Below are 22,582 nucleotides of genomic sequence, written 5' to 3'. Positions count from 1 at the left end.
CCACTGAAATCCCATTGCTCTGTCACCAAGGGAAATCAGCTACTCTTAGGCTATCCAAAAATGCCAGGATTTTGCTTGTCCCTCAGCCCCCCCAGCCCCTGTCCAGGGAAGCAGGGCTCCAGAGGCGCAGCATCTCACCACACTGCATCGCTGGTGTGCACCATCCTCCCCGGATCTGTCCCTCCCGGCCAGGCTGGCAGGGAAGCCTGACTTCCCTTGAAAACGCACCCAGTGGTGGTGCCAGGGTGGGTGCACAGCCAAAACCTGGTCAATGCCGGGGTCAGTGCTGCCCACGGAGCAGTCAGGGGCAGCCGCGGTGCCCGTGCAGAGGCAGACATCTCTCAGGTGCCTGCGTCAGGCTAGGGACCAGGGTGCACCCTCAGGAGAGGGACTGAGCACGGCAGCTTCGGCTGCGTCAGCCTCAGCTGGCACCGGCCACGGAGCATCTTGCACGTAGCATTCGCCCCAGCAGGCGTGGAAAGCGTCCTCAGCCAAGGCAGCGGGTGCAGAAGAGGTCGTTTTTTGACTAGAGCAATACAACAGGTTGTTAAGAAGCAGTGGTATTTTTCAAGGCATTCGTACTGGCCCTTCTCACAGTCCCCATGCTCACTTTACGTCACTCGCCTTCCCTGTTTCTGGATCTCAGCCTGGGAAGCTCTGTGCACATATCCGTAACTCTTAGCGAAGTACTAGGGGCTGAGCTGCCCGTTGATTAACCTGGTCCGAGACAAGGAGAGGTCCTGTGTGATTTGTCAGCACGGCCGCTGCTAGGCAGTCACTCCCAGCATTTGTGATAAACCACAAAGCTTAAAAAAAATAAAATTACATTGCCTAAATAAATATGGATGCAAAATGTGTGAAAACATCAGTCTTTTTATGCGGGAGTGGAGACTGAGGTCATTAATAAATCATGCACTTTAACTCAGGCATGACTACAACCTGTATTTGTGTGCTGCTGAACTGCTACTTTATTTGTTTCAGTCCTTGAAATGGCATTCGGTTGTGTTTAACGAAGAATCGTTATGCAGCTTTCAAGATTTCCTCCTGCCCTTTCAAAGGCAGTGTTTAAAGCAGTATCAAAGTTATTACAAGAGCTTCAGAAATCACAAAGATTTGCCTTGTGCCGTTATCTTTCTACAAGTCTCTTACCAACTGCAGAGCAACTTGCTGCCTGAGGCATGAGATGTAATTCAGATATGAAGAATTCCTCACTAGGCTGAATAATCATCAGAAAGTCAGGAGATCAGCTCTCTTTTCAGTATGTTGAGTTTTGAGAGCTGAGCCTCTTTCTGAGTTGAAAAAAAAACATTTCTATGAATTTTTCTTACTTTTAGGATAGCACATCTTATTTTGAAAGAAAAAATGATATCATCACTGAAATCCCTTTCAGATACACGCAAATTCATTTCATGAATATAATAAAAGGCTGCTTTGCATCATCCTCAGGCTAAGTCCATTATTCTTTATAGTTATCTTGAGAACAGCAGCTCTTTTTTATCATTTTCATGATTGGCTTGCAAATGAACACACACGTAACACTTACCAAAGCCTTTGGCAGGGGTCGTATATTTTTAATTATTACAAGGAAACCATTGAGTCAGTGGCTATGCTTTTAAAAAATATGAAAAGTCAACAATACTCTTCTCCTTTTGCAAGTGTAATTCTCACTGTTGCTGCTGCGTTAGTAGCTCATCTAGCAGAAATCATGATGCTGAGTGAGAAATATGTAGTTTGAAAATCTTCCAGTCCGTAAAGTCTCACACACACCAAATTGTGTATAATATACATATGCAAAGTAGCACAGATTTTTTAATATACCTGTTATTGCAGGCTGAAGCTTATTGCAAGCACAACCCCAGAATTTGCCAAGTAATTTGGGTGTCTGCAAGTATTTTATTTGCAAGTATCATGCAGAAGGGTAAAAACCTTTGGCAGAAGTTTGTCCAGGAAAGCACTTTGTCAGGTTGTTAGTAAGGAAGAAGCTGCTCCTGCCTCTGATTTCAGTGATGGAGGTGTTTAAATCTTATCTGTTTGATACACGTGAGCAATGAATACAAGAGCATTTCTGATGCTAAACTGGCTGTGGCGAGGGATTAGAGAGGAAAAGGACAGGGAAGAAAGAAAAGCCAAAGTGAAACAAAACACACACACTGCAGCTGATCGCTGGCAAGTGCCGTAAAACCCGTCCAGCATTACGCATCTCCCTCGCTCCGAGCAGGAGCCGAGACACCCCGTGAAAGGGACCTCACGTATCATCTCCAAGACCTGGACCCAGAGAAGCACATAAACTCCAGTGCCTCACGGGGCATTGCAGTCACGGCCCCATTTGTATTTAAATTTGCGGATGAAATTAATCACTTTGCTTAGCCAGACCTTAATCTTTTAAATTTTTTTGCAATAAAGAGGCAACAAAGAAAAGTGTGGGTCGGGGCTCGCGAGGTGTTCAGTGCCTCGAGGAAGGGAGAGAGCTCTTCCTCTCCTCTCCTTCGGCTCCAGGTGGTTTTGCAGCCATCGTGCAAGAGTCCTGGATTCGGGTCTGAAAAATTTAAATGAACAAAAGAGCTGAGTATTTATGCAGACTGGGCTAAATCAGAATGACATCAAGAATTTGTTGCTTAACCTGCCGTAATCCCATGTGGAAGCTTGTTTTCAAGAGCCGGTGGTGGCAGGGAGATGCCAGGAGCAGGGGTAAGGCACTGGGGGGATCTCTTGCAGGCCTCCCAGCGAAGTGGAAGCCACCCCCAGGCACTGTGCTGACAACTGCATGGCGGGAGCCTCCTCCAGGCTGTTTTGTGCACGCTGCACTAGCAATTCGTGAAGTCCCAGTGCTGCTGCATCTCTTGCCTCTTCCTCCTCTTCCCTCTCCGCTGATGACTTTTCCCTAGGACAGAAAACATTTGCAAAAGTCAGGCCCATTTGACACTATAGGGTCTGGATGTTCGTGAAGCCTGAAATCTGTTTTTTGATGGGTAGCTGTTGGTGATGCAGGGGCTGGACTCACATTTAGGGGCGCTTGAGGGTTGCAGCACTGAGAGGTGCAGTGGGATCCAATTCTGGGATACGATTTTCCCCTGGCTTTCACGCTCTTAGGAGGAACTCTCTCTCTTTAACTCTCCCAACTTTGGAGCCCGATGGACTCCCCTGGGTGGCAAGGGGTTCCCACCACACGGTTGCCAGATGCAGGTGGGAGGAGACATGCGGTCCCCGCTCCCCATGGTCCCTTCCCACGCGGGGACCTTGGCACAAACTGCTCTCCAGTGATGGGCAGTAACATATTCGTCCTACATCTGCATGTTGAGCTCAGGAGCCATCAGTGAGCAGCCAAATTGAATTCTTGCTTATGTTTTAAATTAGAGTGAAAGTCATTAGGCCAATGCCCAAAAAGCAGTTATTTTTGTCACTTGAGGCTGAGAGGTTTGTTTCTGGGGACAAAGCCACCCTTGCTAAACACCGAACAAGGATCGGGATGACTCCAGAGATGAACAAATAGATTTGCTTTTCCTGTTATCAGGGGAAAAAAAAAAGCCAGAAATGAGTACCTTGAATCTGAGAGTCTGAATTAAATCATTACACAGCTTAAAAGACTAAAAATACGTGTGTGTGCGTGCGTGTGCCTGTGCACATTGTGTGTGTGTTTATGTACGTATGTGTACCTATCTCTGTGTATGGAGAGGGGAACCAACCTAACTCGTACTCTTTAACTAATGCTTTACTCGAATATTCTTTATTATACTTTGATTAGTGTTATAATTCCGTGAGAATTAAAAGCAATCAGAAATCTACTTTGCACAAGCCAACCGATTTTTTTTTTCCCCCGCTGGAAAATACAAGCAAAATGGCAAGGACTTTTGGCAATAGAATGTCCAGATAAATATGCCAGATTCCTTGCAAATGGCATTATTAAAAATAGTCACAATGCTGCTAAAAACTGTTATTAAATGGAATAGAAACTATTGTGTTAATATATTCACAGTATATAATTTATTCTCTGAGTGTATGTAAAAGGAAAGGCTATTTTCTTTGAATTTTTCCTATGCTGATATTGTAAACTATATGACAGATGGGTCAAGTCCTGATTGCAGTATTCTAACATTTGGAATAGCAAGTAACATATTTGATAGAGCTGGCAAGTTTTTATATATGATTCAACCCAGAATATAAAAGCCACTAGAATTCCAAGTTGAAAATAATTAAATGAGCTGGAAACGATCAGGAACCACACATTTTTAAGTGACAGATTTTTTTACATGTTTAAATTGCACAAGAATATTTTATAGCTCCCTTTAACCAACAGTGACGTTTAATTCTAAAATGTGTAATTGATATTTGCAAAGCAATTAATTCCTGTGGCTCATTATTCTATTGCTAAATGTACCTAAGCACTGAGGCACTGACTTACAGTCATCCTTTTTAGTTCACCTTTTCTGAATTCCAGAGTTTGAGCTGAATTACCCTATTTCAGTTTCCTCACGTGGCTGCATGAAGTGCAGTTTCATACTTGTGTTGAATTTTTAACTTTCTGATTGCACAGTACCATAGGATGTTCGAATCTGCTGACTTCTAGAATATGTGTTGTCAGATGGTGTCATTACCATGTAATACTTCAAGTACCGATAAGCAAAAACCCAGCAGCTTATTCCATTTGTATTTGATCATTTCTGCTTATGTTCCTTTCGAAGTTTCCATCTTTTTGTCACTGTTTATGAAGTCATTTGTGTCTTTACTTTTGGCGTCTCTCTCCGTCATGCACAAGCAGCCCGTCCGTCCAAGCCTAAGCCACCGGCTGGACCACCATCATCTTCTCAAACGCAGACTAACATGATAAATCATATGCTCAAAGGCATGGCCAAACAGCCGCCAAGTACTGTAATAGTCTTCCTTCCTTTTATTCAGTGGTTTTCTAGTCTAGCAGTTGCTTGTGTAGTAGTAGAAAGCTAGTTCTCATGTGCAGCTTTATACAAAATACCTAGCGCGATGTGGTAGGTTTTAGAGATTTAGAGGTAGCATTTATTTCAAAATGTCCACATTTTTTTGTCTAGCAATGTCTGACATATGCAACATTTTCAAATATCAACGTCAGCACAAAATAACATTGTTGTTGCATAACATTTTGCATGAAAACTATAAATATGTATGAGCTTTACATGATGTTGGATGAAATGTTTGATAAGTATATCGTATACGTTTCATGTAACTGTCAGTGCTCCAGCTATCTTAGCAGAATATTCTGATGTATAGTAACTTAACCAGGGAAATATTTAAAATAAGAAGAAAAAAAAATTAAGATTGACATCTGCTGGCTGCCAAAGTTGTATAAGCATCAATATTTTCTTTAAAGACAGCATCTCTGAGCAGTTGTTCTTATTAACACTTTTGTCTTTTAGTTGTATTTGAGAGCAGATCAGTGTTGCAAATGAGAATGGGCCTGATGCTGCTCTGATCAATAGAAAAGCTTCCCCTTGGCTTCGGAGGTGCAGAAACAACCAGAGCTTACTAAGGGATGTGTCTTGGGACTCCTTTTGCCTGAAAAGAAGAGGTTTCTTCTTCTTGTAGTCAGTGAGGTGCTGGACGGAATAGGAGAAAGAATGAGGAGTTAACCAGCAGCTCTCCAATTTCACTATTTGCCCAATAAATTATGTTAAGGGGAACCTGGATTTTTTTTGTTTCCAGTGAGACAAGAAACAAAAGGAATACTGGAGAAGAAACCCCCAAGGCCCCTATCTGTGGCATAAATCAGAAAAAATGTAGAGTTCATTTGCGTGGTGCTTTACCATGTTACATCTCTCAGCCGAGCTGAGCGCCTGCAATGCCAGACTTCAGCTGACCAGGTGGCTGAGCTCCTCTGGAAACCAGCCCGTGTACCCCTCGCTCACCACCCAAACGTGACCGTTCTGAAAAACATGGCTTTCCTTTTCGTGGGATATTTGTTACCTGTAAACAGGTATTCAGGGAAAACTAGGAGCAGGCAAGATTTTGAGGGGAAGAATTAAGTCCTCAAAGCTCACCGAGCCTTCCCCAAGGCAGGGATTTCTCCCCGGGTGACCCAGTAGAGCAGAGCGGTGCCACCTTTGGGCAGCCACAAGTTTCTGTCCTATCTGTAGAGAAGGCCTAAGCACTAGCAAAAAGCTAGTGCGTGCAGAAAGCTGGAGCGAGATGCCCAGCCAGCACCTTGCATGTTGGCACGACCCAAGCTGCTGGCTTAGCTGGGCTCCTTTGGGAATCCTGGGATGGTTGATAGTAACGGCGCTTCAATGCATGCACTGCTGGCATTTTGCTGTGTTGGGCACATACGGTCTGTTGTACACTGCTAATTGCAGCAGATCGATTTGGCTATTTGGTTTGGGGTTTTTTGGTACTTCACCCATTTACAAAGTCTCCAGCTTTGATATCATAGAGAGGCCAAAATATACATCGGCACAGAGGTATGAATTAGCTGGAGTAGCTACCAAAGTGCGATGCCGTTCTTTGCCGTGGCTGCACTAGAGAGACGGGATTGGCACCCTAAGTGACACGTCTGTAGTTAACGTGGGGACATGGTGCAGCGTGGGTGGATCCCCGGGCAGCAGCAGGTCTCCTGCGCTGCTTCTCCTTGGGGCGACCGTCCGAGGCTTTGCACACCGCAGGGAAGCGAGCCGCGGTGTCAGCTCCTAGAAGCCCCCTTGGCTGCACTCAGCCAGCTCTGTCGTTCAATGAAAATGTGATTAGTTTGTTTTTCTCTATCTTATTTCTATATTATTTCTAGTTAAATACTCTAAATATACCAGATTGTTACCACCTCGGATGTTTAATATGTTATTAATAATATAAATTACCTAGAAGAATATAATTTAATTATTTGTAAAAGTTATTTATATTATTTATATTTCTATTATTTATATTCAGAAAATGCTGCAAAATAGCTCAATATAGCTAAACACCAAGCTCCAGGATTTAAACTCTTTGGTTTGTTTGCGGGGTTTTTGCTGTAAAGTTGCATCTCTTTTCCCATATAAATCTTACCTATGAACGCCTAGTGGGATTTACCACACTTTCCACTCCCTCCAGCATGCGTAACTCCTTGACCCTTGTGGAGTTAAATCCTGGAGCAAGGCAGACCTGCAATTTTTGCTTTCAGTAGCAGGTGACATTTAAATTGCTCGAGTCTGACAATTTATTAAAAGTACAGACAGATTTGTTTGAACTGATCTTCTTAGAAGAATTTTAAAATAATATAGACATGATTTCTATAATAGCATCATCTACATTGAAGGATACATATTGTTCGTATATTAGTGGCCAGATGCTGTCTTTAGGGAATGCGATGTTCTTATCTGAGCTAATAAAGTGCCGCCATCTCGCCATAAAGCAAAACAACTCTGACAGTATTGTGAAATTTGGAGCTGGAGCACTGTATTTTCATAGTATAATAACGAATGTGGCTTTCTGGTTTGCTCAGTACTAATTATATAAGCATTTAACATATGCATGAAAAGATCTTTAAAGCTGTAGAATATTATGGGATTTTTTTTAAACCTCTAAAATAACTTACTGTACATCTAGCTTTTCATCCTGCCTCCCTTTTAACTCGAGTTCTTGTACTACAGAAAATGTAGGCCGGTTAGTCACACCAGCTAAAAAGTTAGAAGATACAATACGTCTGGCAGAATTGGTAATTGAAGTCCTACAGCAAAACGAAGAACACCATGCGGAGGTGAGCAGCGGTGCCCTGCGAGGTCGTGTCCCCCAGGTCTTCAGCAGGCTCCAGTGGCTTGCTAGGAGCTTTGTATATTTGTGTGATGACTTCCCAACTGGTGCTGGGTTATCTTCTTTAAAAGCCAGAAGTATTCTTAAATAATGGTGCTGGAGTGTGATGAAGGCAAAGTACAGTTCAGGAAGATTGCTTTTGCAGAGGGGAGGGAGGGCTAAAGGAGGAATTAATTAAGTTCTGCTCTCCTCTACGTCAGTCTGCAGCCTTTCGTACAGCGCCAGCAGGAGCCGAATCTGGCCAGATATGTTCACCACCAACTACATACAAGAGCAAGCCTGTCCCCTTTTCAGAAAGGTTGGCTTTCCAAATAATGTCCTGTGTTTGTGCCTCCAGACAGCATTAGCGGGGTCCCTGCAGCAGCTTACCGCTCCTGCTGTCCAGAGCTGTAGCAAGGAAAACCACCACAAACCAAAGCAATTCTTTTTTTGTCCCTTTCTGAACATTCTGGTTGTTTCCAGGGGTTTCCCTGGGCCCCTGCAGTACGTGATTAACTCACCTGGTGTCCTGTTGGCCTCTTCTGCCTTCGCTTATTGGGAATACCTCAATTATTAGTCCCGGAGGTTAGGATGAAGTATTCTCTGTTGCTCATTATTTGGGTTATCTAAGGCCTAATACAACTACTCTTAACACTTCAAAGCACTTTAACGGGTAGATTCATGTTTTAAAACCACTGAAACCATGTCATAGTCAAAAGTAGACCAGAAAATCATGAGGCTTGATCCTGGAAACGCTTGACCCCACAGGCAGCTGGCATTGCTGGCTGTAGTCCCGCTCTCAGCACGTCGGGACATTTCTGCCCGAGCGAGTGACATTGCGTACCCGTGTAAGTATTTGCAGGACTGAGCCCTGAGTTCTCTGTAAATCTGGTGCTCTTGGATACATATTGAAAAGTTAATCGTTTTAAAATTCAGGGTGAACAGTTATTGTTTATGACTGTAGGTAATGTTAACACTCATTCACTATTTTCTCTTTTCCTTCCCATTGATATATAAATATATATATATACTCACTATAGTTTGCATTAAGAGCATTTGATAAATAAGTTCACAATCACCTAAAAATCATTCCAGTGTATATTAAATTTGCAGTATAATTTAACTTATTGATAATACACAACAATCCACAACACCCAACTAATGCTTGATTGCATATTTAAATTTCCTCCCTGTTTTTCTACTGTTCATTCAATCTTGGATGATCCTGGCAGGGGAAAGAGGTATGTGACTAAACCGAATGAAACGAGTCACTCCTGTCATATTCCGTGCATGCCCTCTCAGTGCCATGTTTCCTACTGGGATCTTACCCGGGTTGCCCTCGCTTCCGTAACTTTGACCGAGGAATGTAACAGCAACTTCGAGTCGGCTGCTTGCGGAGCTGGTAGCCTGACACAGGAGGGTAAATGTGGCATAGTAGTCCGGTCCATGCATGTAGCAATGGGTATATTTTCCGAGCGCTGCAGTTACATCCCAACACAACCCTACCTGCCTGGACTCTCCTCAGCCTGTTGTTACCTCTGTCGTTTTGCATTCACCCGACCTCTAGTACACTGTGGTGGAGGTGGACTAAGTACTACACGAGTGCCTAGAATGGTAGTGGTCTTCCTCTGGTTTTGTCTGTATGTGCCTTGTACTGGATATACAGTATTTATATGTAGAGAGAGAATATATGGGGTGAGGAGTGAAATAAACTTCATTTTCACAAGAGCGAGGGGGTGCTCGAGAGCGCTGCGTTTGCGCACGAGCTGTGATAACCTGTCCATGGATCACGAGTGTTTTATTCCACTCATCACCAGCACAGGCTGGATGTACAACCAGCTGGGAAAGAGCTGTTTTTAAAATGCAGTTTATTTTGAAAATGGTAGACTTCTGAAGGTAGCGGTTACAGGGCCGGTCGCGTTCAGCCAGCCACGCTGCCGAGATCCGCACCAGGAGGAAGACTCAAAACTGTTCTCCAGCATCTTTTATGTCGCAAGGTTTTGATTAGAGACAGAAGGTTAATGCCAACATGGATAGGAGGCATCCTGGTCCCTTGTTCTGAACGGTGACCTGGAAGGGTGAAATTCATCTCTCTCCAGAAGCCCGGCACACTGTCGGTACGTTATTGAATCCCTGTCCTGAGGGTGGCTGTGGCATTTCAGCAGTGTACAGGCAGTTGGCCAGCTCTCTGCACACTTTGAATTGCACCCAAAGGAAGAGAGAGAAGAGGCTGGGTGGTTTATCACTGATTTTTATTATGCATTGTAGCCACATTATGCTCTTACTGTGCAATGAGAATTGCTGAGGTATTGCACTTTTTTTTTCAAATTATTCCAGGTGAGGTTTTTTTGACATGTTGTCAATGCACCTGGAGAAGGTTCGACCTGCAAGGTGCGACTCTTTGGTCTACTTTGGATGTTCAGCAGAAAATTAAATTGCACCACTTACTGAAGAAATGCCTTAATTTACTGAAAAGCAACATTTTTTGCAATTAAACCATGCCCCCTTTTTCCCCACATGGACATCCAGGCAGACTCGCTAATGAGAACCCAGAAAATAATACTCAGAGCATGGAAAATATTCAAAAACCGTTACAACAGACGTACCGTGTCTAGTCAGTTGGGTTTGTCTTACCTGTAAGAAAGAAGCAAACCAGCGCAGGCAGAAACGCAGCCGAAACCGTGTGCCGACGTCTGTAACCTGTGAGAGCGGGAGGTCTCTGTCACTGTGCCATCTCTCCCATCAGACGTCTCCCAGCTCCCTTCCCCTTCCTCTGGATGACCGACGACAAATGCCAGAAACGATGCCATTCACCTATTTTTAAACTTGTGTTTTCTCTCTCTATGTATACATATGTGTATATGTATATATGTATTTTAACTCTTTGAGGTCATACATATATACATGTGTATCCATGTGTAAAATATACAATAATAGGTGTGTTTGGCTAGAAAGCACACTTTTTTTTCCCCTTTACATTGTGTTTTAAGCAAAGCAGGTAAGTAGATGGTAAATAAAGAAAATGTTACCATCTTGAAAGAGATTTTCAAAGTATGGTGTTACTGTTCCCACCGCAGGAAGGTCCTGCTCATTGAGACTAGGGAGGAGGAGGCTGAGGATCCTGACATAAGTTAGAGACTTATGGAGCTAAAATTTTGCTTTTCCAGCAAAAGGGAAACTGACTGGTTTGGGCATGTTTTTTTTCCACAAATGATCACATGCTTTTCTTCATAATTTCTCTTAAAAATAGCATTTTTTTTTCCTTTTTCACGGAAGCAGGTTTTTATTGCAGGACTCTGAAGTGTTTATGTTGGGATTTGCTGCAGAAGATATTCTTTGGCCTCCCCTCTTTTCCCTCCCCACCAAATGCCGATTGCCGTTGGTCCTTCGTAGCGATCGCTCTTTGCCCGCAGACCTGTGGGCAGTATCTGATGGGGACACAGCGTGGTAGGCTCTTGGCAGGCAGAGGCACAGCCAGAAAAACCATGTCAGTGCAAGGACAGCCCCGGCATCTTTGAAAACCACAGATGAGCGCTGCTACTTTTAAGAGGACCCTCCGCAGCCCCATTGCTCAGCATCCGCTCATTTGCCACCTGCGCTTTGGGGACGAGCTTTGAGCAGGCATCGGGAGCAGACCTGAGTCTTGATGTTTTCGGTTCCTGTGTGGTTTTGCAGTGGTGCAACACCGCCCAAGGCAGCACTCCCAGGTGTCCGGCCACACGCTTGGTTGGGCATCGGTGCCAGATGTGGGAGGAAGAGCTGAAGAGCATTGCCACGTGTCCTCAGCCCTCTGGGCTCCCTTGCTTCGCTTTTGGCTTTTCCAGAGTAACAACTCTGCAAATGCCCAGGGCCACCATCACCGGTGCCCCCGGGCTTTCCACGCACCCAGGGCAGGTGTTGCTGCAGCAGTGCCCGACGGCTTCCTCCATGTGCATGGGGCTGGCGGCAGTTTGCAGGCGAAGGAGCCCGGTGTAGCCACCTTGTCCCCACGCCGTGACCACAGGGACACTGTAACCTGCTGGTGTTGCTGCTGCGGGCATGGCATTTGCCCAGCCTGCCCCTGGGCGCACCAAAGCCGTGCCTTCACGGCACAGCCACCTCATCCACATCTTCACCCCCATGACAGGGCAGGCCCTATACTAAGATTAGTTTGGGGGTTATTCAGTTATTTTGGTTATTTTACGTCTTGGATGTGCTCTGGGCGTACAACACCGAGTGCCATGTCCAACCTGTCCACGTCTTCACACCAGTTTTGTATCAACTCGCAGAATAATAGCAGGGCAATATCAGACTGCTTTATATTTTGGGGGAACAAAGGAGTGGAAATAGTCCCAAAGACCCCCTGCCGATATCATTGGCAGCTGAGAAGTCAGGCCAAAATGGGAAGAATTAAAGGGGTTCATGGCAGTAACCTGGTTTTGGGGCACTGCTCCCTCTCCATGGCCAAGGGAACCAGCAGCTGGAGTTGAGCTCTGCGAATCAGTGCAGTTCTTCATCAGTGAATCGAAACTGAACCCTGAGAAAGTGAACGTCCATTCTGCTTATTCATGTCTGCTAAAATCTGCAAAAAATACCCCCCTGACTGGCAATTCCTCTTCAAACTGATTCATCTATTCCCGGTCTTTTCCGTTTCATCTCCAGTCTTGTGCCTATGCTAGAGGTTTCTTTTTCTTGCAAAGTGCTGGAGAGCTGTCTCTTAGATCCTTTAAGTCCCTGAGTAATTTCCTATCACTTCAAAATGACAGCACATGGTCCTAACGACAGCACTTCTCATATTGCATGTTCCCAGCCAGAAGTGATTACTAAACACGCATGCATGCGTTTGCAGCATTCACATCTGAGCCATGTATGATGTGAATGTCGCATCAGAGAGCCCGTACAGTGAATTTTAAGGACCCATGTGCATGAGAATGAGTTACTTCACTGATATTTTTTGGTTTTCAAGTTTAGATACATTTTTTTCCTGCCTCTGTGAAAATATAGGCTTGCTGTAGATTTTTTTTTATCTTGGCATGTTGATAATAGAGCTTTGTAATCGGTCTCCTAATCAGTAGCCTTATGAAGGTGGTAGTGTATGGATGTGTGTAGCTAACCATGTAAAATGAACAGTGCTGTAATAACTTTTATTGGTGATGCTTGAAATATCTCTAAAGGAGAGTGTGAGTGATTTAGGACAGATTTTAATGTCTCAGGCTTCTAGTTTTTCCAGACAAATAGAAGTAGTGAATCCAAATAAAATTTAAACTGTTGAAAAACACAGGAGAAAACCCACAAGCACAGTGAAGAAACTCCCAAATTTCTGTACTTTAGAATAAGAATTAGTTGATTTTTCTGATAATTAGCATAACTAAAGATGAATTAAATCATTTATTGTAAATTGAACAGACAAAACCTCTGCCACATTACAGCTGCGTGCCTTTATGGTGGAGCTCTGACTAGATTCTCTACAGGAAACTTTTGTATTAAAACAGCGGTGCCTGATTCCTGTGATTTGCACTGTCTGTGCAGGCTAGCGCTTTAAAGCACTGTTCTCTTTACAATAAAGGTAGTTTCCATGGGATGCACATTTATTTTTTTTTGAGATATGTGGCCTAACATCTTTCCCTGTGCTGTATTAGAACTAACATACTTCTTTATTATCTTTTTCTACCAACTCTGAAGGCCTTTGCTTGGTGGTCAGACTTAATGGTTGAGCACGCGGAGACCTTCCTGTCACTGTTTGCAGTGGATATGGACGCTGCGTTAGAGGTGCAACCCCCAGACACCTGGGACAGCTTCCCGCTCTTTCAGCTTCTAAACGATTCCCTTCGTAGTGACTGTATGTATTGTATTTTGATCATTTCTTTTTCAGTGGGCAGCTCAGGTTACTGATAATGCTTTCAGCCTCTCCGTACTGCACAGAGAACTGAGATGGGTAGAGATTTACAGTACATACTCTTTTAGCATCAGCTTGATTTTGTTCCATTTCCACTAGAAAAAAGCACACAGACACCCCTTAAATCAAATGCCTCAGTCGAAGGTGAGAAGTTGAACTTTTATTTTGCTTCATCTTCTCAAGTCTCTTGGTAATGGCTGCCTGATAAGCAGGGAATTAGGTACTCTATTTCACTGTCATTAAATGTGTGTATCGTTTTATATGTGTCTACTGCATTTATTTAACATGGAGTAGAATAGCCCCTGCTTTAAAAGATTTTATTGAAGGGAGGAAAATATTAAAGTAAATGGAAGTAGGAGTAGTTCAGAAAAATAGTGCTTTGTGAAATATGGCTCTTCTCCAAAGCACATGGGCCCATCCCTTCAAAACCCGTGAGGATTTAGCACTATCCCCAGTGGTTCCACCGCTCCCCGGGGAGCTGGTGGCAGAATTGGCGTTGCCTTCAGTTAGGTCCCAGACCGGGGCCCCAGTTAGCTTTCTACGACCACATAAAAAGCCAGGGACTCATCCTCAGGGAGCAATGTCCAGCATCATGGTACTGAGTAACCAAAGAAGAGATGATGCTCCTACCTGCAAAAGCCATGTTTGCCATGCTGTATTTCTGACGTCCATTTTATTCACAGGAAGTAGTAATGTATTTGTAAGTTTGACATTAATGGAAAAGAAGATTCATTGTCTGTTTATTTGTTTGGAGTAAGAAGCCATTCCTGCTGTCTTTGTCGTAAACATTGGTGCCTGATGCCAGCTCCTGTTATGTTCTTGAAGTTTCTTCCTGTTCGCTGACAAATTTGTTGTGTAATGAAGTGCCACGCTGTGGTTTGTTACAGAGGTTTTAGTAACAGTGGTGTCTTACTATACTTTTATTTATCTATTCTAGATAATTTGTGCAATGGAAAATTCCACAAACACCTCCAAGACCTGTTTGCTCCACTTGTTGTTAGATATGTCGATCTGATGGAGTCCTCAATTGCACAGTCAATTCACAGGGGCTTTGAGCGGGAGTCATGGGAGCCAGTAAAGTAAGGAAACCTCCTTTGATACAATCGGAATTTGGGTGCAAATGGATGGAGATTCATACAGAGATGAAATAGCGAACGTTAGACTGGACATGCAGAAAGCGCTTTAGATTTTCTGGTTTATTGCTAAAAATAGAAGGCCTGATCTCATCAGGGTTTTCAAGTTAATGAGGGAAATGGTATTTACTTTTGAAATGCATTGCTGCCTCAGTTTGAACTGTGTGCCTTTGGACATGGAAAGCATGAAAATGTGAAAAACCTTCTTAGCTGGCGTGGCTTTTTGGATCCCATTCTAAAAGGCCTTTCCAATGCCCCTTTTGAACTCAAACAGCTCTTTTTCAGAACAAAAACCCCTTGCTTCGCTGTGTTCGGTCCAGCCCTATAACCTGTGTGAGTCACTGCTGTACTTATTCTTCCCAATACTCATTTTTTCCACCCACCCCGTGGAGGGATAGTGCAGCGTTGTGCTTCTTGCATCAGCCCTGCGACTGATGGCTGCACGTGTCCTCGTGTCCCAGGGCAGCTCTGCCTGGTCCCAGCTCCCTTACCTGTAGAATTAGGCGCGCAGAAACCATAGTGAAACACAGGCGAGATGATTCAAGCAGAATCAATTATTGAATTTGGAGAACTAGGAGTTTACCAGCAAGAAATGAGTAGCCTGAGAGAAACCCAAATTGAACTCAAGAGCTGGTGAATGATAAAAATGTGGCATGTGCTTTGGATTACTGTTGTTATTTCACAGGTTTTGAAGCATTGCTGAACCCTGTCATGCTTGCTCTAAAAAGCCAAGTCAGATCATACAAAGGAGAAGAACTGTCTTTTCCTTCTAATAAAGGTATTAAAAGAGAAAGATCGACCCTTTGCAAGCAGCGTGAGTCTGGTGGTGGCTCAGACAGGGGATTCAGACCAGGTGACCTCTGGAAAGACTATTTTCCTTGCTTTTTTGTGATTCTCTAGGCAAAGTTAAGTGGCACTGCACTCTCAGAGGTTGCTGTATAAAAGAACGTGTGGTCTTTTAGGGCTTTTCACACCAAATATGTTCCGTTTACAAGGAAAAGAGATTTTGTTCGGCAGCCAGCCTCCCATATGCAACCTGGAGTCTGAGTACCCAGGTTTTTTCCTTTCTTTCGTGTGCATCCTCAGCATCCGTAAGGATTCTGCCTGCCAAATCTCAGGCCTTTTCTTGACACCTGATCATCCCCTCTGTTTTGAGTGGGGTTAAGTGGCTGGCATTCAGGATTCTCTCTCACTTTCCATTTGCTGTCTTTGGTCTGCAGGCTAACAGGATTAAAAATCCTAAAAAATCTTGTTTCAAATAAGCAGATGTGACCCAGAAAACATAGAAGAAATAGATCTTTCGAGTAGGAGAATGCCATTTTTACAGCCACTCCTTCAAGCAGAATTGCACTTCGAAGTTAGCATTAAGTTTAGTTTCAGAGCTCTGCTTTAGTAATGAATATGTTTGTATTTCCTTGTCTGTTATGAAATAGAGGCAGTTAGCTCTGTGTACCTGTCCACCTCAGTCAAGCAGTCAATAAGCAATTCGTTCTGCTTTTTTCTTTTGTCAGAAGCTGACATCATTTTGGCTGTTAATGACTTCTGTGGCTTAACTATAGATGTCCATAAGTACTTGGCTGTGGTGCTTGCCTGTCAAAACGCTTTATCCCTGGGTATGCCATTATCCATCATTTTCAAGTTATCTTTGATAGTTAATAAAAGATCTTTTCCTCGTTCTCTTGTAATGATTATTCCCTTCTGGAGTTCCAGTTACAGAGTGCTTTGAGCGCTGCAGTTTCAAGCGAAAGCCCAGAATGGACTATCTGTCTTACAGACTTCGGTATTTAAAAGATTTCTTCCAGCAGGAAAGTGGGTGCTTTTCACAAGAAGCTTGTGTCCATCTGGTGAAAAGATGCACTCCAGGGTTGGTTTTTTTTCACTAGTCGGTATTTTGTTCTTGTGTCTCGCACACAAAAGTGCGAGTTGCAAATGCTGGCTTAACGCAATGTGACCCGGCGAAGGAAGAAACCAGCGAACGCACAGAGAGTGGCACATACTGTGTAAGGGAAAAGAGGGGTGTCGTTCCTAGGACCTTATGACAGTTTGGATGCGCTGTTCAGAACTAAATGTTAAGACATCTTCATCTTTCGCCTCCTGGGCAGACCACCTGCTCCTCTTTGTCTGATCAACAGTGAACTTGCAGAAGAACTCAGGTCAGAGACTTATTTTGTTTGATTTGCCCTCATGTATCTACCTCCTTCTCCCCCCACATGTCCATACTGCAGCACAGTTGAATTTTTGGCCGTTGATTCTCAAATAGTTTGGACCAGCCAATTTCCATCCGAGTCACGGCCTTCCATTGCTGCCTCTCCAGCAGAGCTTTTTGGGGACTGGGAACACTGCAGTATGTTTTTCCATGGCTTTCCTCTGCTTTGAAGAAAGGCCTTCAGGTTGGCCAGAAAAGGTAGATCATCGTGGCTGTCCGTCCCACCAAGCTTACTGTTGTCCTGCTTTTGATCTCTACAGTGAATTGTGAGAAGGAAATCTCATTATCTCCTGTTAACTAAGAAATTATTCCACAACATAAAGTCTTTTGAAAGGGTTTCTCTATGCTCGTGCTTGCAGTCGAGGCTGAAATATGTAGCCCTCCATAACCTGACCAGATGGCAGTTTGCAAGCATGTATTTCTTCTATTTTCATTGCTGAATACTCTGTACCTTATGCTACAAGGAGTTAGGTATAGAAATCACAAACAGTGAGAGAGATACTGTTAAGTATCGCAAACATGGGGGGAAGAAGCATCGATGTAATGTGCTCATGAGGGCTATGTAATCTGCCTCTGCAGAGCTGCTGAATTTGCAGGGGGTCCGTGCCCTATAGCTAGAGCAGCTGGTGTGCTTGTATGAATCCACGCAGAGAAATGTGGAACACTTGTCCTTCGCACAGTCATCCAAATACGGAGGATACAGAGTAGGTCTGTTCTCTGGTGAGTTGAGAGGTCTTGGAAAAGTAGGGTTTGCAATGGGTTTTTTTTCATGCTAGCTTCTCGGAGAACGCTGATTTATCTTGCAGCCAGCAGACACGTACGTGTGTGTGTGCGTCTCTGTGTGTGTGTCTGTGTTGAAAGATCTTTTTGAGCAAATGCTAAAGCCGGTGCAATGACAACCAGTTTCAATCGCTTGACTAGGACGTTACTCATTGATCTATGGCTGTCTCTACCGCACTGTAGTCCTGGCTTTAGCATCTATTAATTGCTCACTAACCCTTTGCAAACTATTTATAAATGTATCATTAATATAAATGTAAGAACTTGAACAGTGTGATTATACCAATCATTTTATAAGGCTGTACTACTACAAAATGCTAGTGAAAAATGTTTCCCCTTAAAAGAAGCACCGTTGTAGTGAAAATGAGTATTTTTGTTACTATTCTGGGTGTCAGTCAGAGGAAGAGCACAGATTTGACTGCCTACTTCACTATCAAGCTCTTTGCTTCACATCAAGGCTTTTGTGAAAAGATTTGCTCTTGAGCACTTGCTCAGCCTAGGCAGTAAGGTTGTAAGCATTTATAGTGATGGAAGAGACAGGCGTTTGCATCTTCCATCACTAAATCATTTCAGGCATCCCATAGGAACTGAGCATTTAAGCATGGACAAGGCTCTCGTTTAGCTCTGTTCTGGAGCCAGGTGACATCTCAGTAAAAACACTGTGATTTTTCTGCCCTCCTTTCAGTACTAGGGCAGCTCTACAGGAGCAGCCCCTGTGCAATCGGGCTTGTTTTCTGTGATCGGTGCTACCGTACAGTGTGAGCGTTGGGATGTTGTCCAGGGGTATGTTGCCAGTCTGTTTGCACTGAGAATTTCCCAGCAGACAGTACAGGTGAAAGCCATTTCCACAGCTACCAGACACAAACGGGGGTGAATCAGAAGGAGCCAAGAAAACAAGCAGTACGGCTCCAGAGTGTGCGTCTTTTATCAAACGTATCAGGATCCAGTCCTGAAGCTGAGTCGTCTTAAATCAGACAGCCCTCATCTTGTTGATGCAAATGCCCACATTCCCTGCCTGATGGCTGAGGTTATTTTTAGCCATCTATATTAAATAGGCATGGCTGGCTTCTAGAAACAGTTTCTCGTCTTGGACCTGTAGTTTTATGGTCTGAGCAACTGCAGGCTGGAACATTTGTTGGTAATATTAATCATTTTTTACAGGTCTCACTGCAACTGTTAGTCAGATAATTAGATCGGTTGAACCTGCAAAACTGTGCATGTCAATTCAGGAGAATATTTTTAAAATTAGTTACTGTATGTTAACATAATATACTCCATTATTTTGCTGTTTTGTTTTGTTTTAAGAGTACTAACTTATTCTTGCAACATATCTTTGCATCAGCAAAATAATGTGTTGTATAAAAGAAATATGTTTCCGTGTGAATATAGTATACTGTTTACTCTAGAAGTCATATTTTATTAATACAGTGTTTTTATTAATATAACACTGTCACTTCTTGAATTTTAATATTAAAACCAAAGGTCCTCTGATTTATGTATTTACCATCTGGCTAAGTTATTTAAGTTGCTTTTCCTTATACATTTATATGTTGTCCACCTCTTGCTATTTCTTTATTTATTCCATATCAGTATCTAACCACATGCACTGCCATTTCTGAAGATTTAACACTCTCTCAATCACTATGGAGTCTGTGTCTCATTCAATAATCATATCATCTTAATAGCAGATACAGTATGAATGGAAACAATGGACAGCTTTGTTACGTTAGTAAATTCTCATATCTGCTTACTGCCTAACAGAGAACAAGCAGATAGCGTGAAGTCAAATCTACTAAGAATCAGAGAAACAAAAGAAAACAAGACCATACTTTTTTTTTTTTTTTTCACTAGAAAAAGACTTTGGGTTGTGGTTTTCCTCCCCAGCATGGGATTTTATTCACAAAGGGAGAATGAGGATAAAGTCTGTTCCCTAAGACTTACCACCAATGACAAGCTGAGCTCTTGCAGAGATGTGGTTCAAATCTTCTGTTGCATTAGGAAACATTTATTCAGTATAGCCAGCTCGATTCCATTACTTTGAGTTTTGATATATAAAACTTGCAGTAAGAAATGGAGTTCAAAACATGACTCAAGGAAGTTGCTAAGATTTTAATATGCCTTGAAAGACATAGTATATAATTTGATAGTTTTCCAAGAGTCCAGATAATGCTGCCTATACAGTAACTAATTTAATCCAGGGGAATGGGAGAGACCTGCTAAGGTGGCACGTTCTGGTGCCATCACTGAGAGCAGGGAGGTTTGAACGCTGAAGCTGTGTCCATGCACATCAGTAGAAAAGCTTCCAGTAGCTTCAGCGGTGCAGGGTGAAGCTGAAATCCTGAAGTCCTGATTCCATTTTCACTGAGCCCAAATAATGACCCGGTGAAAACGGTGTCAAAGCGTCTGGTTTTGTTCCTCAAATGGGACTGTAAAACCACCTGTGGGTTGTGTCCCAGTGCGCCATACGGCATTACTGGATTAAGGCAGAAACAAGGTACACCTCTGAAACTGGCTTCTTTTCTGTGAGGCGGGAAACATGGGACTTGGGTAACTGAGTTCTCTCTTTTGCTGATTCCCAAATCCCATGATGTTTTTATTTTGCATGTAAAAGATAACTGTGATGAGACACTCGTTAAAACGGAATTAGACCAATTATAACATCTAGAGACCTAGCACACTAAAATATGTCAGGGTGTTTTGCAAACTTTGGACACGCGGTGCTGTTACACCGCACATTGTTGCATTAAATTAATACACTAGCCCACTTTTAAAAGATCTCTATTTGCATAACAGTTGCACGTCTGAAAATATTTATTGAAGTCATGATGCCCAAGTACACATGCTTCATAAATTAACCTTTGAATGTCTTCATCACCCCGTGGTCCATTTCCAGCCAAGAAATATTGACATACCAGTCCTGGATTTATTAAGTGCAATTCATTCACAGTGCAGGTATGTAGAGCTGGGCAACCTGTGGGACCCCTTTTCTCCGCACCCAGGAATGCAAGGGCAGGATCAGGGCACGAGTCTTCGCTGAGGAAGAACCTTGTGGTTCACCATTTCATTGCTCCAGATTAGCACATCTTTGTTATTTGTAGAGTACAAAATAAACAGAGGTTTTGGAGTGAAATCCCGACCCCATTGAATTTAGCGGCAAGAAAAACTCTTAGGAACTTCTGCAGGGCTGGAATTTCAAACTCTCTGTTTATTGTTTTGAATCCCAGTTCTCTAGTTGGTCTCTTAGTTTAGCTCTTTCATCCGACCTGAGTGTGTAAGAACTGAGACTCCCTTATGAGAGAGATTTTTCCGCTGCTCTCTGCACTCTGAAATGGTATCAGGACTTGAAGGTGGAGTTCTTTTCTGTGGGTGTTTGAGCACTCTGTTAATTTGCTACTTTGTGTTTCTTCTTCTTTTCATTCTGGTTTTTTTTTTTTTAAGTAACTTGCTTTTTATTGCAGACTGCAAACCCAGTACACTTAAGCTTCCATACTCATGCTTCTTTCTGAAATGTTTTCCTTTAGTTTTTTAACTGTCGTCGTGCTGTGAACTTTGCAGATTTGTTTATGAGTGTCACGTGCTTCTGCTACATCTGCATTGTCACTGTTATGGTATTTTTTCTTTCTGTCTGTTTCTTCCACAGGAGTTTAACAAGTAATCTGCCCAATGTGAATCTACCAAATGTGAATCTCCCTAAAGTACCAAATCTACCAGTTAACATCCCACTAGGCATCCCACAAATGCCTAGCTTTTCTGCACCGTCATGGATGGCTGCTATTTATGATTCTGAGTGTGTATTCAGTTCAAATTAGATCTCATTTAAATTTAAAGTAATCTTGGCATGGATATGTATTGTTTGTTTCTGTGCATTATATAAAACTTTAAAGAGTGATACAGTTAATTAGACATTTTCTGAACGAGACACTAGTGAATTTCTGGCATGTGTATTTTGAGGGTTTTTTTTGTATAAATCTTGAAAATTCGTCTTACTCCCACTGAGAGTTTGAGCAAGTACCTTGCTTTACAAAACAGCTGTCGACAATGGGACATGGTCTGAACAACGTACGAACCACAGAGCTTATAATGTGACATTATGTGTCTCAGCAAAGAGTTTTGTCCAAAAGAGAAGATGAACCGATTTCAATGCCAGTCAACCAATTTCTGTGGACCAGATGTAGATCTAAAAGCGAATCTTATTTAATGGAAGCTCTGCATTTCCCAGATAATAATTTGTGTCTTGATTTTGATGAAACAGAAAGAGGAACATCCTGCAACAATTCTTACTCGTGTTGGGCGAGGCCCCAGAGAGCAATTAGAGCTCCATAGCCATCATGACAGCCTGAATAATGCCACAACCAACTAAAGAAAGATATTTTCAATGTGAGCTTTAGATTATGACCTGGAAAATTGAGCACGGTGTCAAAGCAGCTGCTCTGTAGGAGCCTTGTGCTCCCAGGTCCCTGTCCGAGCGTCCCAGGGTGGAGTGCAGGGGGGACACACTGCAAATCCTGAGCACAGGTTAGGCAAATTCTATTTTTATAGCAGACTTCCATGAAATGTCCCAGCCACCAAGCAGTGTGGAGGGTGGTACACAGTGGGCTCAACCCAAATCTCAGCATTTGAGGTTGCTCATCTCCCGAGATGTCCTAGCACAGGAACTGAGATCTTGCCAGTTCTCCACCCAAATTCCTAGAGGGTTATTTAGGGTTGGCATGGGGTGATCTCAGCCAGCACTACACAAATATGTTGCTTTTTCCCTACCTTCTCACTTAAAAGATAAAACTGAAGAAGCCCCCCAGAACTACCCCCGTCGCTGTTGCTGAAACACCCTCGATTACATCTACACCTGGAGTCCACCAAAATGCCTCT

The 22,582-nt window shown here is 43.1% G+C and overlaps 1 protein-coding gene across 8 annotated transcripts in view; it reads left to right on the top strand.

Annotated features, from left to right (window-relative positions):
• Nucleotides 1-22,582, top strand: part of CADPS (calcium dependent secretion activator) — a 223,542-nt gene that overhangs the window by 158,131 nt on the left and 42,829 nt on the right. For 4 of the 8 annotated variants that reach the window (XM_087743388.1, XM_087743387.1, XM_087743386.1 and 1 more), the window contains 4 exons: nucleotides 7,584-7,690; nucleotides 13,384-13,540; nucleotides 14,535-14,676; nucleotides 21,357-21,503. In XM_087743388.1, coding sequence (XP_087599514.1) covers nucleotides 7,584-7,690; nucleotides 13,384-13,540; nucleotides 14,535-14,676; nucleotides 21,357-21,503 — 553 coding nt within the window. The remainder of the gene's footprint in view (nucleotides 1-7,583; nucleotides 7,691-13,383; nucleotides 13,541-14,534; nucleotides 14,677-21,356; nucleotides 21,504-22,582) is intronic. The other 4 variants (XM_087743393.1, XM_087743392.1, XM_087743391.1 and 1 more) reach the window with 1 other exon arrangement.

Source organism: Nipponia nippon, unplaced genomic scaffold, assembly GCF_047370975.1.
Source record: "Nipponia nippon isolate SJK-2023a ecotype South Korea unplaced genomic scaffold, ASM4737097v1 scaffold_9, whole genome shotgun sequence".
Taxonomy (NCBI): Eukaryota; Metazoa; Chordata; class Aves; order Pelecaniformes; family Threskiornithidae; genus Nipponia; species Nipponia nippon.
This window is presented reverse-complemented; position numbering and strand designations above follow the sequence as displayed.